At 47.4% G+C, this 14,229-nt stretch overlaps 7 protein-coding genes across 7 annotated transcripts; 6 read left to right on the top strand and 1 right to left on the bottom strand.

The window, feature by feature from the left end:
• Positions 1-867: 867 nt before the first annotated feature.
• N7529_008075 (uncharacterized protein) lies at positions 868-1,158 on the top strand (the record flags this gene model as incomplete). Its single annotated transcript, XM_057243602.1, has 1 exon — positions 868-1,158. One exon carries the CDS (start codon positions 868-870, stop codon positions 1,156-1,158), a length of 291 nt encoding a protein of 96 aa, XP_057095140.1.
• Positions 1,159-1,850: 692 nt separating this feature from the next.
• N7529_008076 (histone deacetylase hosB) lies at positions 1,851-4,511 on the top strand (the record flags this gene model as incomplete). The annotated part of the gene is made up of 1 exon (XM_057243603.1): positions 1,851-4,511. The coding sequence occupies one exon, from the start codon at positions 1,851-1,853 to the stop codon at positions 4,509-4,511; it is 2,661 nt and encodes an 886-aa protein (XP_057095141.1).
• Positions 4,512-6,372: 1,861 nt separating this feature from the next.
• Positions 6,373-6,816, top strand: N7529_008077 (uncharacterized protein; the record flags this gene model as incomplete). The annotated part of the gene is made up of 1 exon (XM_057243604.1): positions 6,373-6,816. The coding sequence occupies one exon, from the start codon at positions 6,373-6,375 to the stop codon at positions 6,814-6,816; it is 444 nt and encodes a 147-aa protein (XP_057095142.1).
• Positions 6,817-7,708: 892 nt separating this feature from the next.
• N7529_008078 (tellurite-resistance/dicarboxylate transporter family protein) lies at positions 7,709-9,272 on the bottom strand (the record flags this gene model as incomplete). Its single annotated transcript, XM_057243605.1, has 3 exons — positions 7,709-8,066; positions 8,115-8,841; positions 8,891-9,272. The coding sequence occupies 3 exons, from the start codon at positions 9,270-9,272 to the stop codon at positions 7,709-7,711; spliced, it is 1,467 nt and encodes a 488-aa protein (XP_057095143.1).
• A 1,636-nt stretch (positions 9,273-10,908) lies between these two features.
• On the top strand, positions 10,909-11,242 carry N7529_008079 (uncharacterized protein; the record flags this gene model as incomplete). Its single annotated transcript, XM_057243606.1, has 2 exons — positions 10,909-10,952; positions 11,014-11,242. 2 exons carry the CDS (start codon positions 10,909-10,911, stop codon positions 11,240-11,242), a joined length of 273 nt encoding a protein of 90 aa, XP_057095144.1.
• Positions 11,243-11,395: 153 nt separating this feature from the next.
• On the top strand, positions 11,396-12,105 carry N7529_008080 (uncharacterized protein; the record flags this gene model as incomplete). Its single annotated transcript, XM_057243607.1, has 3 exons — positions 11,396-11,530; positions 11,582-11,676; positions 11,736-12,105. The coding sequence occupies 3 exons, from the start codon at positions 11,396-11,398 to the stop codon at positions 12,103-12,105; spliced, it is 600 nt and encodes a 199-aa protein (XP_057095145.1).
• A 392-nt stretch (positions 12,106-12,497) lies between these two features.
• N7529_008081 (succinate--CoA ligase (GDP-forming) subunit beta) lies at positions 12,498-14,190 on the top strand (the record flags this gene model as incomplete). The annotated part of the gene is made up of 7 exons (XM_057243608.1): positions 12,498-12,551; positions 12,621-12,704; positions 12,780-12,852; positions 12,904-13,003; positions 13,060-13,605; positions 13,663-13,709; positions 13,763-14,190. 7 exons carry the CDS (start codon positions 12,498-12,500, stop codon positions 14,188-14,190), a joined length of 1,332 nt encoding a protein of 443 aa, XP_057095146.1.
• Positions 14,191-14,229: the final 39 nt, after the last annotated feature.

Raw genomic sequence — 14,229 nt, forward strand, 5'->3', positions numbered from 1 at the left:
TTCCAGCCAAGACCGTATTTTCATTACCTCAGACCATACAGAGCACTACTTCCTTCAAGGCTCCATCTGGGCGCCAAGTTCACTATTCTTAATTGCCAGTACTACTAGCTAGCTGTTGACTACCTGTCCAGGGTTAGTGGTACCAAGCAAAAAAGGCGCCCTCGGCTACGAAAATACGACCTGGTTCGCCGTGTCAGATGTAACCCGTAGCTCAGGCTGACGGATGGGGATAAGACCCAACAGGATATTGAGCCACTAGTACTGGAATAGTGTATGAACCTATAATCTATAATACAATTACTCTATAGTAATTTAAAAAAAGAATTAATAACAGCGTCTTTGACGTCAGGACCAATCAATAGCCGTGGTTCCATTCATAGAACCAGTCAATGACTAGTATTCACTCATCATTACTCCACTGATCTCTGACGCTTGGGGACCCCAAATAGCTTAATATGTGCTGACATCCCCCCTCGTGGATTATTTCTTCACTGAACTTCTTCAACTTCACCCCATACCATCTCCAGCCATTGCCCTCTCATCTCAGCTGGACTGACCCCTGGGTACACTGACCATATTTATCTCTACACCATACTCTGCTGGACTTTCCACATAGGCCTAGTAGCTGGAGCTATAACGCCGCATTAACACATCACACGGCATTTGGCATCTCGATTGCATTGCCATACCAACATTGGTCATCTACAGTTGACAACTCGACACATCTCACAATCATCACCCATTTCCCGAAACGGAACAAACACATCACATCGACCATTTACCAGTCAAACCGCATTGGGAACTGATCCAAAAGCCAATCTGCAAAATTTCCAAGTTCCAAAAGCATCATAATCACATCTATTCATCATGTGTCGCCAATACTTCACACTCTACGAATGGTGCCAATGCGAAGAAGATGCCGGCAACAGCGCTTGCGCCGGCGTCCGCCGCAACAGCTGTCCGGGCGTCAGCGTCGAAACTGTGCATATGCACTGCTTCTGCAACTCACACGCAACCTGCAGGTTCAAGTCCGAGAACCAGACCCGCAAGGAAGAAAATAAGTTACGCCGCAGGTCTCAGGAGTCTATGGATGAAAAGGCTTCCCTTGGCCGCCGCTGGTTTCAGTGGTATCAGTGGCGGGGACTGAGGTCGCGTTAATGATATCTGCATCTGATTCATGACTTTTTTCCCTGCCTTTGGCTATTTTTTTTCAGCTTTGGTGTTTTGGGTGGATAGAATTCTGCGGGTTTACGGAGTTTTATCAGGATTTTGGGATTTGGGGAGATTATGATTTACATGAGATTCGATTCTTTTATTGCTCTTATTATTATGTTTTTATATTCAGTATTCTACTACGAAAAGTGTGGTACTACCAGAAAATTATAGTTCCTTTGGTTTTCTATTGTTCTACTGTTATCAGATCGTCAAGTAACTATATGCTATAGTTAACATTAGGTATGAAGATCCTAGTAGAAACCACCAGAAAAAGAGAAAAGAAACAAAGATAGATATAATCCTTTTACATATCATAGTAAGACAATTTTCTAGTTCAAAAATGAAAATTTAATAAAGAATGCTCTGTTATGCTCTAGTATGTCTCTGTTATGTGTTCAATGTTATAGTTGTCAATGGTATGGATGATCTGCTGACCCCTTGCCCCATATGTGGACGCGCAAAACATGTGAACTTCCCCCACTCCCTTTCTTGGTTTCCGTTGTTTTATTTGCTTCCTTTGTCTCCTATTCAACTACTTCTATTCAGCTACGACTGTATCCAGTCTTCCAACTTCTTATTCTTCTTCATATCCATAATAATTGATTTCCATCTTCGTGAATGAAGTCGATGCCAAAATGGACCCGCCCAAGCTCCCCTCCACTCAAGGGGACCCGTCTCCATTCGGGAACAATGTCAACAATAACTCAGTTGATGAATCGCATTGTGAATTGACCGAGTCCCTGAATCGCATGACTCTGGCGACAGCGACATCAACACCGTTACCTCCATCCCCACGTCTTTTAAATGTTTCATCCCAACTTCCTGTTCGACTTGCTCCTGTTGTTCCTGCTATTCCTCTTCAATCAAACGGTTCCTCTGCCCGAGACGAACGCCGCAAGTCACTCCCCGCGTTACAAAAGCGCAAGTCTACTGCGTCTCTTCGCTCAGTCTCCGGAGCTTTCAAGCCTACTTCTCCAATTGACCCACGTCGCACATCTCCCAAGTCCGCGGGGTCTCCGACGACCACTGTGTCTCCCTCAATGCCTTCTGCTCGCCTCGCTTTCGGTCCGGCTCCGGAGCCTGCAGTCCCAACTCCCGCGTCTGTTGCGGCCGAACACTTCGAACAAGAACTCGAGCTACACAAATCTGTCGATTTATGCACCAAAGTTGCTGTTATAATGCATGATGACTGCTACGGACATCGTTTTTCTCGTCTCAATACAAGCAAAAGTGATCTCCAAACGTATGTTGAGAGACCGGAGCGCATTCGCGCCTGTACAATTGGAGTTTCTATGGCATACGTCCGCCTCGGCCTTCGACACTCCGGAGAGCGATTCGCACCAAACCCCCATGTGCCTGTGGATGAACTGGATTTCCCATTTCGGATTGTCAACACTGATCGCAAGGTTCATCTAGCTGAAACTGCTGTTACGAATGTCCACGGAATCAAATGGATGTCAGAATTAAAATGGATGACTGCAATCGCTGACACACGGGTTCAACAAGAGCAACTCGAAGTGGCCCGGCAACACACAATGAACAACGATGGTCTGGCTATGAGCGGACCTGAGCTGTCTAAAAATGATCTTTATCTTTGTGCCGAATCCCTCAATGCCTTTGAAGGAGCGTTGGGAGGTGTCTGTGAAGGTGTCGATGCTGTCTTCAACCCCGGCCCCATTGAGCGTGTCTTTGTTTGTATTCGGCCGCCTGGTCATCACTGTTCATCTGATATTCCCTCCGGCTTCTGTTGGATCAATAATGTTCACGTCGGCATTTCTCATGCAGTTACAACCCACGGACTTACCCATGCTGCCATCCTGGATTTCGATCTCCACCACGGTGATGGATCTCAGGATATCGCCTTTGAGCACAACTCGAAAATCCTCACCAAAGCGCAGCAAGCTCACTATGCAAAACACAATTCGCCGGAGCTGACTGAGTTCAAAAATCTCTCTCCCTATGGCAAGGCTCCAATCGGCTACTATAGTCTTCACGATATCAATTCCTTTCCTTGTGAGTGGGGTGAACGCGAAAAGGTTTTCGGTGCTAGCCTCTGTATTGATGGCGCACACAATCAATCCATCTGGAACGTTCATCTTGAAGAATGGGATTCTACAGAGAAATTCTGGAAACTGTACAACACGAAATACGTCACCTTACTCACCAAAGCCCGCAAATTCCTGCGCCACCACTCGAAGGAGCTTGCTGAGGCTCACGCCAAAAACCCAGCTTCACCTCCTCCCAAGGCTGCTATTTTCATCTCTGCTGGCTTTGATGCAAGCGAGTGGGAAGGCGGCGGAATGCAGCGCCACGTGGTGAATGTGCCTACGGAATTCTACGCCAGATTCACTGCCGATGTTGTTCGCATGTCCCAGGAAGAAGGACTTGGCGTCGATGGGCGTGTCATCAGCGTTCTGGAAGGCGGCTACAGTGACCGCGCCCTGTCCTCTGGTGTCCTCAGTCACCTGGCTGGTCTGAGCGAAGGGACTGGACCAGCATCCAAGCTCTCCAAAGCGACCACCCTTCCATACACCTACAATCCCGAGTGGTGGTCCGCAACCAACCTCAACGAGCTGGATGCCGCAATGATGCCCGGGAAACGGCGCACTAAGACCTCAACCACTTACCTCGCATCCACCGAATCCTCCACGGCGAAAGTGGTGACGCCCGGGCGAGACCGCAAGTCAGCAGGGGACGCTGACTTCAACATTCCACTCGCCCCAGAAGTCCCCTGGGCAGTCGCCGCAGCTGAGCTCAACAAGAAGCTCATTCCCAACCGGCAGACCCAGAGCTTCCGAGATACCGAACTTGCCCGCGCTGCACTCACCGAGCGGCAACTGCGCGCCCGCAAACCTCCCAAAGCCGCGACCCCGGCCCCAGCAACTCCCCGCCCGGCCACACCTCGCCGCGGCACCCGAAAAACCCCCAAGACCACTGTCGCGGCGACAACTATGCCCGACGCCTCTCACGAGGTATCCCCGTCCGTGGTCGCCTCCCGGCGCAAGGCACGCACCCCGCGCCGGGGACTAAGCCCGCAGAAGCGGCCCCCGGTGCCCAAGATTCCCGATACGGTGGAGAAGGGTGTGCAGCGTTTGCTCCTCCGGATGCCTTCGCGGGACCGGAGTGTGTCTCGCGGCCGAAAGTCGTCCGGTGGTTCGGAGGATATGATGGGCTCGGGGCGCATTTCGAAGTCCCCACAGTCAAAGAAGAAGGGAAAGATGGGGAGTGGGGGTGGTGATTCACCCTCCCTGGGGCTCAATTTGAAGCCCAAGGATGAGCCAACGGGGGGCTTTTGAGGGTTGACTCTTGTGATGAGAGAGAGGAGAGGTGGGATACAAAATTCTGTGATGTCGGTCTTTTGTTGGTTTGTTGGATTTTTTGTTTGATTAGATACCCCTGTACTTGAGTACAATGCAATTGCTTTCAGTTTCACTTAGGTTTCTCTTTACTTTGTTCTTACTTTACTGTTACTTCCAGTTGTCTTTTGACGATTAAATGAAGGTGTAGTAGGCATTTCGTCTCATTTCAGTGGGCTCAACATGGTGTGAACTAACTCAGGTTTACCCGAGAGTTCTTTACTTGTCACCAACTCTCTATGTTTATATAAAAGGGCTACATACAGCGTTTAGATATTTTCTAATGCTAATTGATATGTTGTTAGGCAAAGCTGTACCAAGATCTTCTCTTCTCTCTGCAGTTCCGGCCCATTGTTGTTTACTTTGCATACAATATCAAGACTCGCACCGGTTTCTGGGCCATATTGATCAATTTAGGGTTGTTCAACCCGACAGTTCAATCCTTATTGGCGCCTTTTCCAGTGTGCGAGATCAACAAGCTCGTATTGAGGGAGCTTTGCTAGATCTCCTCAAGCATGAATCACCCTCGCAACGTCCCGCCAAGAAGAAGAAATCCCTCACGTCGGAAGATTCTACCAGGCCGCCAAAAGTGCCTTCTGTCATCCCATGATGAGCGGCACAACAGCCCCCTCCACAATCGCCAATCCTGATGACATGGCCCTAAGGCTTCAGAATCTGTCTAAAACAGGCCGCAATGACTCTCTCCGTGTATGCCCATGACAAGTTAGATTTAACTATACCGCAATGCAAAGCAGCCAGGTACCGCACGTATGTCGTTGTTGAAATCCAGAAAATGTGTATTTTCTGGCAAAGAGGATACATCTACTAACTGCAAGGCTCGTCAGTTTAAATGACATTCAGGTTATTTGCAAAATTTCAATTTTTTGATTATATGCATGAGTCTCTTTACCTTGGGATTAGGGCTTTGATATCAGTGGCTAATTCTGGTTATATTTATTTCAATCATGAAATAAACAAGGCTAACTCCTGCCAACAAATGGGCCTGTGGTTTAGGGGTATAATACCCGCTTCGCATGCGGGGGGTCCCGGGTTCAATTCCCGGCGGGTCCATTTTTTGCAGTTTTTTGAACTGGGGTTTGTTTTTCCAACTTGGGCTTCTTGGTCTACTTTTGGGTTTTTGGACTTGGATTTTGGATCTTGACTTTTGGATCAATTGGTTTGGAGGAAATACAGCTCGAACATAGACAGAAACACCAGGTACGTTTGCCTCGCCCTCCATTATGACATTATTGTCGGGGAGGTTATATATAATAGATATAAATTATTCAATCAAGCGATTTACAACCTTGGAAGTAGTAGAACAGCGATATTGGTCAACAATAAGCAAAGCTTGCAATCCCTTTTCGAATAATTGTCTCCTACCTAGTTATTGGGTGAATCTAGGCCTGTCACCTGGGCATTTCTTGGCAATTTGAGGCAGTGCACACCGCTGTAGAGCTTGGTGTTTACTTATTATCCAATATGCGGTAACGACGGATACGCCGAATTCGTAATTTACCTGGAATATGACAGCTGTCGAGTCGAAACATGCTTCTAAGTCTTGATTGATTGGTGCTTAAATCTGACGCCCCACGTTAGATCCCGCGCTATCACCGTGGTAGAATATATATACACCTTGTTTGATCTGTATATCTTGAAATTTGTAATACAACAGTGTTACATGGTAGAATACAAATACACCTTGTTTGATCTGTATATCTTTGATATTTTAATATTGTTACATGGTACATATAAGTTCTACCTTCGCTGAATGTCTACATACCTTGTTCAATATTCCATTATGGCGTGGACATCATACAACAGCTTCACAGGGGACTGCCCTTTGTTTGGTGAAGCTGGCCAGGAAACTGAGGATCTGAAGTATGATCAGGAGTTCATTGGGAACCCATCATCTGCTCTCGTCGAGAACATACCGACTTTCTTCACAGGGTATTCTTTCTATGACTCTCTGATCCAATGCCCTCAACCTGATTCGTCTGCCCGAATAGGTTTGGGTGGAGTTGAGCTTCATAGCATCGATTCCGGCAGGGCAAACCATCCTTCGACCACTCCTAGCGAGCCCAAAGCATCCGTGTTGGATGTTGCCACTCAGCACAATGCCAACTGGTCTCATGGAATGCCACAAATGTCCTCTACAGGTTGTTTGGAAAAAACACACAACCATCCCGAGGCACTCAAGCACAAAGCTCCCCAAATTTCCAATGAAAGAAAAGAATCCGAGTAGGTTGCAAGCTTCGACAAGCATACTGCCTATGAATTTTGCTAACCTGGATCCATTTATATAGTTCGGTCCGTCCTTTTACATGTGAATGGAAGGATTGCAAGAAGCTCTTTTCTACGAAAGGATCTGTGATGCGACACTTGGAAACAAAGCATGTTTCACCCCAGTCCTTCAAATGCTCATATGCAAACTGTAACAGACTGTTCAACCGAAAGGACAACAGGGATGAGCACTCACGAAGGGCTCATCGAATCGACAGAGAAGTTGACTCAGAATAATTGACGGATAAAGTTTGGTTTAATTTTCTTTGTATTGCGCAACATTACTCGGGTCATGTTATGCATAGAACTTATGCGAAGCTGGTGCTACCTAGGTGTATGTGCAAGTTCAATCCGGGAGTTCGAAGTTTGTTTGAATGCAATGTGATTCCACGCGTAATATACGGAAGAGGACGCTTTATTGCTCTGGTATGCTTTTTGCATAAAATATCTGTCTTCTTTTATAGTGAAGGTGGACAAGATTGCCGATTCATCCACATTTGTAGATATTCTATAAGATTTAGGGTTGGGGATGTGTTTAGTTTCTTGTTTGATAGGTAAGAATTGGACTTTGATAGGTCAAATGCTTGTATAAATTGAGGATTCAGTGGTCTATGAGAATCATCAATTCCTAAGATTAATCATTAGGTATTCTTGACAGTTTCGAACCACACGCACAAATGTTGGACACCCAAATTATTTATATTGCTATTTATGAGACGAAGACAGGTTGTTTAGCAATCAGCAAAACCCCAAAGACAGTCCTTTGATATCCCGAGATAGAAAGAGTAGAGTTGAAGTCGAAGTTCTCCGAACTAAGAATCACAATCGCAGATCGCAATAAGTGTTCCATTGTTCTATACAGGGCTAGAACTACTGTCACCAGCCAAAGCGGCGGATTTAACCCGAAGAATCTCAAAGCCACCCTCATCTCTATCTTCGCCTTTCTGAGGCCAGAGAATCTGCCGTGTCAAGATGGCACGAATCATCATATAACAAACGAAGAAGTACATCAACAGAAGTGGAAGTACTGCCACACACCCAATGATATTGATAGCCTTGCAAGAAAACGCCTTTCCAATGGCAAAAGTAGCGGTGATCAGTGCGGTATTTGGGAAAACGAACGAAAACCAGGTCATCGAGAAGACCATACGCCCATGCCCAATAGCGGACCAATGAGCTGCACTTGCGATAATGAAAAAGAATATCGCCAATCTATTTTAGAGTTAGAAGAGTAGACAAAATGGAAAAAGATGAACATACCCCCACAACCACAAGCATGAAAAATCAGCAACAATTTTCAATACATCGGCGGCCAACGCCCCATTGCCCATGAAATCCACGGGAAAAGACCTCTTCGCCTCGGCAGCCATATTTACAAGTCCCGCGACCGTGAACCCACTCGGTCCGACAGAGACAAACATACCCGGACGAATGTTCTCCCTCGGAAGCTTCTGTGTCATCAGTCGGTAAATGAAGGCCGAATAAACCATCAGCGAAACCAAAAACCCCACGCCCTGGATAGTCGTACCGCCAATGATCACAGGCAGAGACTCGGCCGGATCAAGCTTCCCACTGAGAATTCCAGCATGCGGACCGATAATAAGCATTGGGTAGGCAGGAAAGATCCAGATCGGAGTCATTTGGGCGATGGTAAATGTCTGTGTTGACCATAAAAGGAGGTAAATGCCCGCGGAGAACATCACGGCGAGAGCGGCGTCGATCCAAAATAATATGCAACATGCGCGCAGCAACCATGGGCCTGTATTTTCCGGTCCATATTGCGATATGTTGATTAGGATTGTCCCGAAAGATACTATTGATGCGGGCACAAATAGTGATTCTGTTGGATGCATAAAAGACGCTTTGAATGTGTAGGGGTAGTGATAGAATCGAACAAGCAAAAGAGCCCAGATAATGAGGTATGCAGCGATATTTATTAAGAAAACAACAACTCCAATGGTATCCAAACCTTTGAATCGGAAAGGAACTGGTTATTGTCAGTAGATCTCCACAGCGAAAAATACAAAACCACGCACCTTGATATAAAACATTGGCTAGCCCGCCAGTGGCCATAGTAAGCGTAAAATACGCCCACGTAACATGTCGAATGCGCTTTTTCCAGCTGAGCTCGCCGGATACTGTGCGCCGAAGCCCGAATAGACCCAGGCCATTATGTTCATGACAGGCGTTGTCTTTACTCGGTTTCTCAGATTTAACAGTCGCCCGTGATGAGGCTCTTTGCAGGGCTGCCTCTAAGGCACTGGAATGTGCCTCGCGCACTTGGCTAACGGGACGTTCTGGGATAGCGCCTAGGATAGAGAGCGCCCGCTCTGCGTCTTCGATGGTTGGTGTTCGATATCCATCTTCGCCGGGAATTCGCATGTGCCGGGGAGGATCTTCTTCATCTTCAGTGGCCATGGCTGGTTCAACTGCGAACGGGTTTAAAGATCATATGCAAACCCGGTAAACAAGATGGCTTCCCCGCTTGTTCCGCGGTATCTTGCTGTTTGTAGATAATATAGCATGGACGACGATAGAAGTATATCGTAGCAAATGAGATGCTGTTGCGAGAGAAAAAAAAATCAGGCTCAAATTTAGGTTTCTGTCGAAGCCAGCCCTGTTTAATTAAATAATAGCGGCCGATCGAATTGCTGTCTCCGTGGAGAAGACGATGGCTCGCTGGGATTGAAGATTGCCGGGCATTAATGTGGGGACTGACAAAAATCTCCAGAAGTACCTTGAATTGATGATCTCAGCATGGATGGTATAAGGCGGTAGTCCAACCGGCATAATCATTTCACTAATGTGAGAATTCTTGCGCATGGATCTTACAAGATTGTACAAGATTGGACAAAATAGATGGAAATCCCAGTGATCGTCGTCCGGACACTAGCGGGAAACAGGTTATCCGGCTATGTCATTTGCTGAATTTACGTCTCTTCGGGAATCGGCACGTCGCCCCCACTTGTGAAGCAATGAAATAGGGTAAATCTCTCTGTTTTGAAGGTGCCGATTCTGAAAATTATGATACATTTGTAGATGATTCGTGTGTGACCAATTATAGTTTGAATTGTATGGAATTGGTCCAAAATCTATACCGACAAGTGAACCATCTAAGTATGCCGTGCGGTAGATCAGAGAAAGGGTTAGGATAATCATGGGTTTCAGTGGTGAATAGAGCTATATCATAAGGAACAATGCAAACATTTGAAGATCTAGCATAACAGTGCTATGATTGGTATGCTTGATAGAGTTTAGCTGTCATGTACTATGGGAAGCCTTGCATATCGCGAAACAATCGATAGTATAGATCATTTAGAACGACACTTATATTTTATCCTTGGCAGTCGACAGATCTGACTTGCGGTCGCCGGCCATATCCCAATTCAAGGCTTGCTTTTAGTACAGAATACGATTTTAGGTATATTCTATGATAGGCACACATGAATGGTACATCATATATATGAATGCAAATATCTTGACTACATAGGTAGAAAGATGCAAAGTAGTTAGCTAGGTAGGGGGCGGTTAGATTAACTTATTAGCACCTCAGCGCTCTCACCTCTATAGTTGCTCCTATCTAATTTGCGCTTTAAGATATTCCACCGTATATAGGTATTTTTGTGTATCTCTTATACGTAATCCCTATGTGAAAGGTACCTAGAGATCTTATTTTGGAATCCAGAATATTGGATTGGGAAACCAATCACTACAGTGCTTTATACACTGCGATTAAGTGCTTACCTATATGAGGTCAATTGATCCAATAATGCAGTCAAACCCGTGGACATGATGGGATGATGAGTACATGTGTAATGTAAAACACTTCGTTACGGGAGTATCAATATTCCGTCACAGATAAAAAGCAACTTTGGGTTAAACATACCGTAAAGTTACATTGAATACATCTAGCCTTTTTGGAAATATGCCTGTGAAGTGAAAAGGCCGAGGCATCTTTTAAGTCTCCACTGTTCTTTACAACGTAAAGTCCTTGAATACGAACAACAATTCTACTATCCCTATCTGCTGAGCTTTAGATTCTCATATTTGCAACATGACAGAAGTGACCGACACTCGCAGATCGGTGCTTATCACGGGGTATGTGACTTGCAACTGTTGACAAGAAGGTGATATCAACAACAGCTAAAGCCTACTGTAGATGTTCCCTTGGTGGCATTGGAAATTCTCTCGCGCGCGAGTTTAACCGCAAGGGACTGCGCGTGCTAGCCACTGCTCGCGATGCCGCGACTATCTCTGATCTTGCCGACCTCGGAATTGAAACCCTTAGCCTTACAGTTGATGACCCGGAGAGCGTTAAAGTGTGTTTCGCGGATGTTGAGAAAAGGCTTGGGAATAAGGGCCTCGATTACCTCGTTAACAATGCGTGAGTTTTCTATGCCTTATCTGTGGACGGTATTTAGGTTCTCTTGACTAACGAAGAACCTTGGAACAGTGGTCGAAGTATGTAACCTCTTGTTTATACGACCTCGATGAAATATCTGTGCCAGATACTGATTGATACAGATTACACCGTTCCAGCTATGGAAGCAGAGCTCTCCGAGGTTCGCCAGACATTTGAGACCAATCTGTTCGCCGTCATTACTATGTGCCAGACTTTCCTGCCTTTGCTGATCAAGGCGAAGGGTACTATTGTCCAAATTGGCTCTGTGGCCGGGGTGAGTCTACGACCCGCGCGACTTTGGGTATCTAGAACTAACATGTCCTAGATCATCCCGTACGTGTTCGGTTCTGTCTACAACGCCTCCAAAGCAGCACTGCACTCGTTCAGTGATACTCTTCGCGTGGAGCTAGCCCCATTCGGGTACGTTTGATATCCCCCAGAAGTCCTATTGATGTTCAAGGTTTCTGACGAGACAACAGCGTCCATGTCACAACCATTGTGACCGGTGGTGTTCAATCGCGTATTGCGCGAACCGATCGCACTCTCCAGCCGGGTTCTTTATATACCCCCATTGAGACCGAGTATCTCACTCGCGTGAAGCACAGCCAGCATAATGCCATGCCGAACGATACTTACGCCCGTAGCGTCGTTTCGCAAGTACTATATGGATCGGCACCGTGGCGCTGGCTGTGGCCTTGGGCTCAAGGTCGTAAGAACTGGATTTGGGAAGGTCGTGCTAGCTGGTTGATTTGGACGTTGTCGGGAGGCTGGGCATGGTCGGGACTGTTTGGTCGGCTCATGACTAAAATGTTCAAACTATGGAAGATCAAAAATGCCTCAGGCAAATAAGGGGGAACTTGGCAGGTTGTGTTGGAGTTATTTCATTGCCAAAATAGAGTGACAGATGAAGAAATTGAGGATAACAGTGTTGATTCAGATCAAAACCTTCAAAAAGAAGCACAAGAACCGTAAGAAAGCAAAGAAACAAAGTGCCGATGAACAGAAGCGATTCCGATTATATTCGCGTTGGCCCCGGTACTTGCTGAGGTAAGGTAAATACCGCACTCTGATTGGTCCAGGCACCCGGTTTTACCGCGACTCAATGTCATCCCGAAGAGAACGCCGTGAAAAAGAAAGCTGTTCTCCCCGTACCGACCCTTTACCACCCCCATATTCAGTCCAGGGCCATTTTTGCTTGTGCCCTTTTATACCTCTCCTCTCCCCTCTTTTAATACTCCATCATGTTCAGATTCGCCCGTGGTCGTCCCGTTGCCGCGGCCTTCAAGGCTGCGACGGTGAGTGTACCTTGATAGGACCGCGCCCGGTACATTCGAATATTTACTGACGATGATGATGGAATATAGCAACCCGCCGTCCAGAGCCGCCTCGCTGTCCAGAAGCGTAACCTTTCTATTCACGAGTACCTCTCCGCAAAGCTTCTCAAGTCGGTATGTGGAACCGCGTTTCTCTTTCGGGCGCCCGAGAAAAAAAAACCGGACTCGGTTCGCTGATCAACAATATAGTACGGTGTCGGTGTCCCCCAGGGTGAGGTCGCCAACACTCCCCAAGAGGCTGAGGCTATTGCTAAGTCCATCGGTAATTCCAACTTGATCCTCCCTTTCGAACGCGATTGCTGAACATTAGCAGGTGGTGATGATCTCGTTATCAAGGCCCAGGTTCTTGCCGGTGGCCGTGGTAAGGGTACCTTCGACAACGGTCTGAAGGGTGGTGTCCGTGTCATCTACTCGTGAGTATACAACAAAATTGAAACTAGGACGCGCAATGAAACTGATAGATACCTAGTCCTACCGAGGCCAAGATGTTCGCTGGCCAGATGATCGGTCACAAGCTCGTCACCAAGCAGACTGGTGCCGGTGGCCGTATCTGTAACTCTGTCTACATTTGTGAGCGCAAGTTCGCCCGCCGTGAATTCTACCTTGCTGTTCTCCTGGACCGCACCACCCGTGGCCCCGTGATCGTCTCCTCCTCCCAGGGAGGTATGGATATCGAGGCTGTCGCCAAGGAGAACCCCGAGGCTATCATCACCACCCCCATCGATATCCACGTCGGTGTCACTGACGAGATCGCCCGCACTATCGCTACCGACCTTGGCTTCTCCCCGCAGTGCATTGAGGAGGCCAAGTCCACCATCCAGAACCTCTACAAGTGCTTCATGGAGCGCGATGCTACCCAGCTCGAGATCAACCCCCTTTCCGAGACCTCCGACCACCAGGTTCTGGCTATGGACGCCAAGCTTGGCTTCGATGACAACGCTGAGTTCCGTCAGAAGGAGGCTTTCTCGTGGCGCGATGTTTCCCAGGAGGATGCTGATGAGGTCAAGGCTGCTGAGTGAGTTTTGATTGATGGACGCAGGAAGCAACAATTACTGACTTTGTCACTTTCCAGGCACGGCCTCAACTTCATCAAGCTCGATGGTGACATCGGCTGCCTCGGTAAGAATTCCTCCGTCAGCCAAAGCCCTCGCAATGCTAACCCCGAATTCTAGTCAACGGTGCCGGTCTCGCCATGGCCACCATGGACATCATCAAGCTGAACGGCGGTTCTCCCGCTAACTTCCTCGACGTCGGCGGTGGTGCCACCCCCCAGGCCATCAAGAGCGCCTTCGAGCTGATCACCAGCGACCCCAAGGTCTCCGCTGTCTTCGTCAACATCTTCGGTGGTATCGTCCGCTGTGATGCCATCGCCCAGGGTCTCATCAACGTTGTGCAGGAGATGAACCTCCGCACTCCCATTGTCGCCCGTCTGCAGGGTACCAACATGGAGCAGGCCCACAAGCTTATCAACGAGTCCGGCCTGAAGATCTTCTCCATTGAAGACCTCCAGAACGCTGCCGAGAAGTCCGTCCAGTTCTCCAAGGTCGTCAAGATGGCCCGCGAGATCGATGTCGGTGTCGAGTTCACCCTGGGTATTTAAGTCACCTAATATAGAGCATTTTCTTTTTTCGAGGCGAAT

The sequence above is a fragment of the Penicillium soppii genome (assembly GCF_028829465.1).
Source record: "Penicillium soppii strain IBT 18220 chromosome Unknown utg000006l, whole genome shotgun sequence".
Classification (NCBI taxonomy): Eukaryota; Fungi; Ascomycota; class Eurotiomycetes; order Eurotiales; family Aspergillaceae; genus Penicillium; species Penicillium soppii.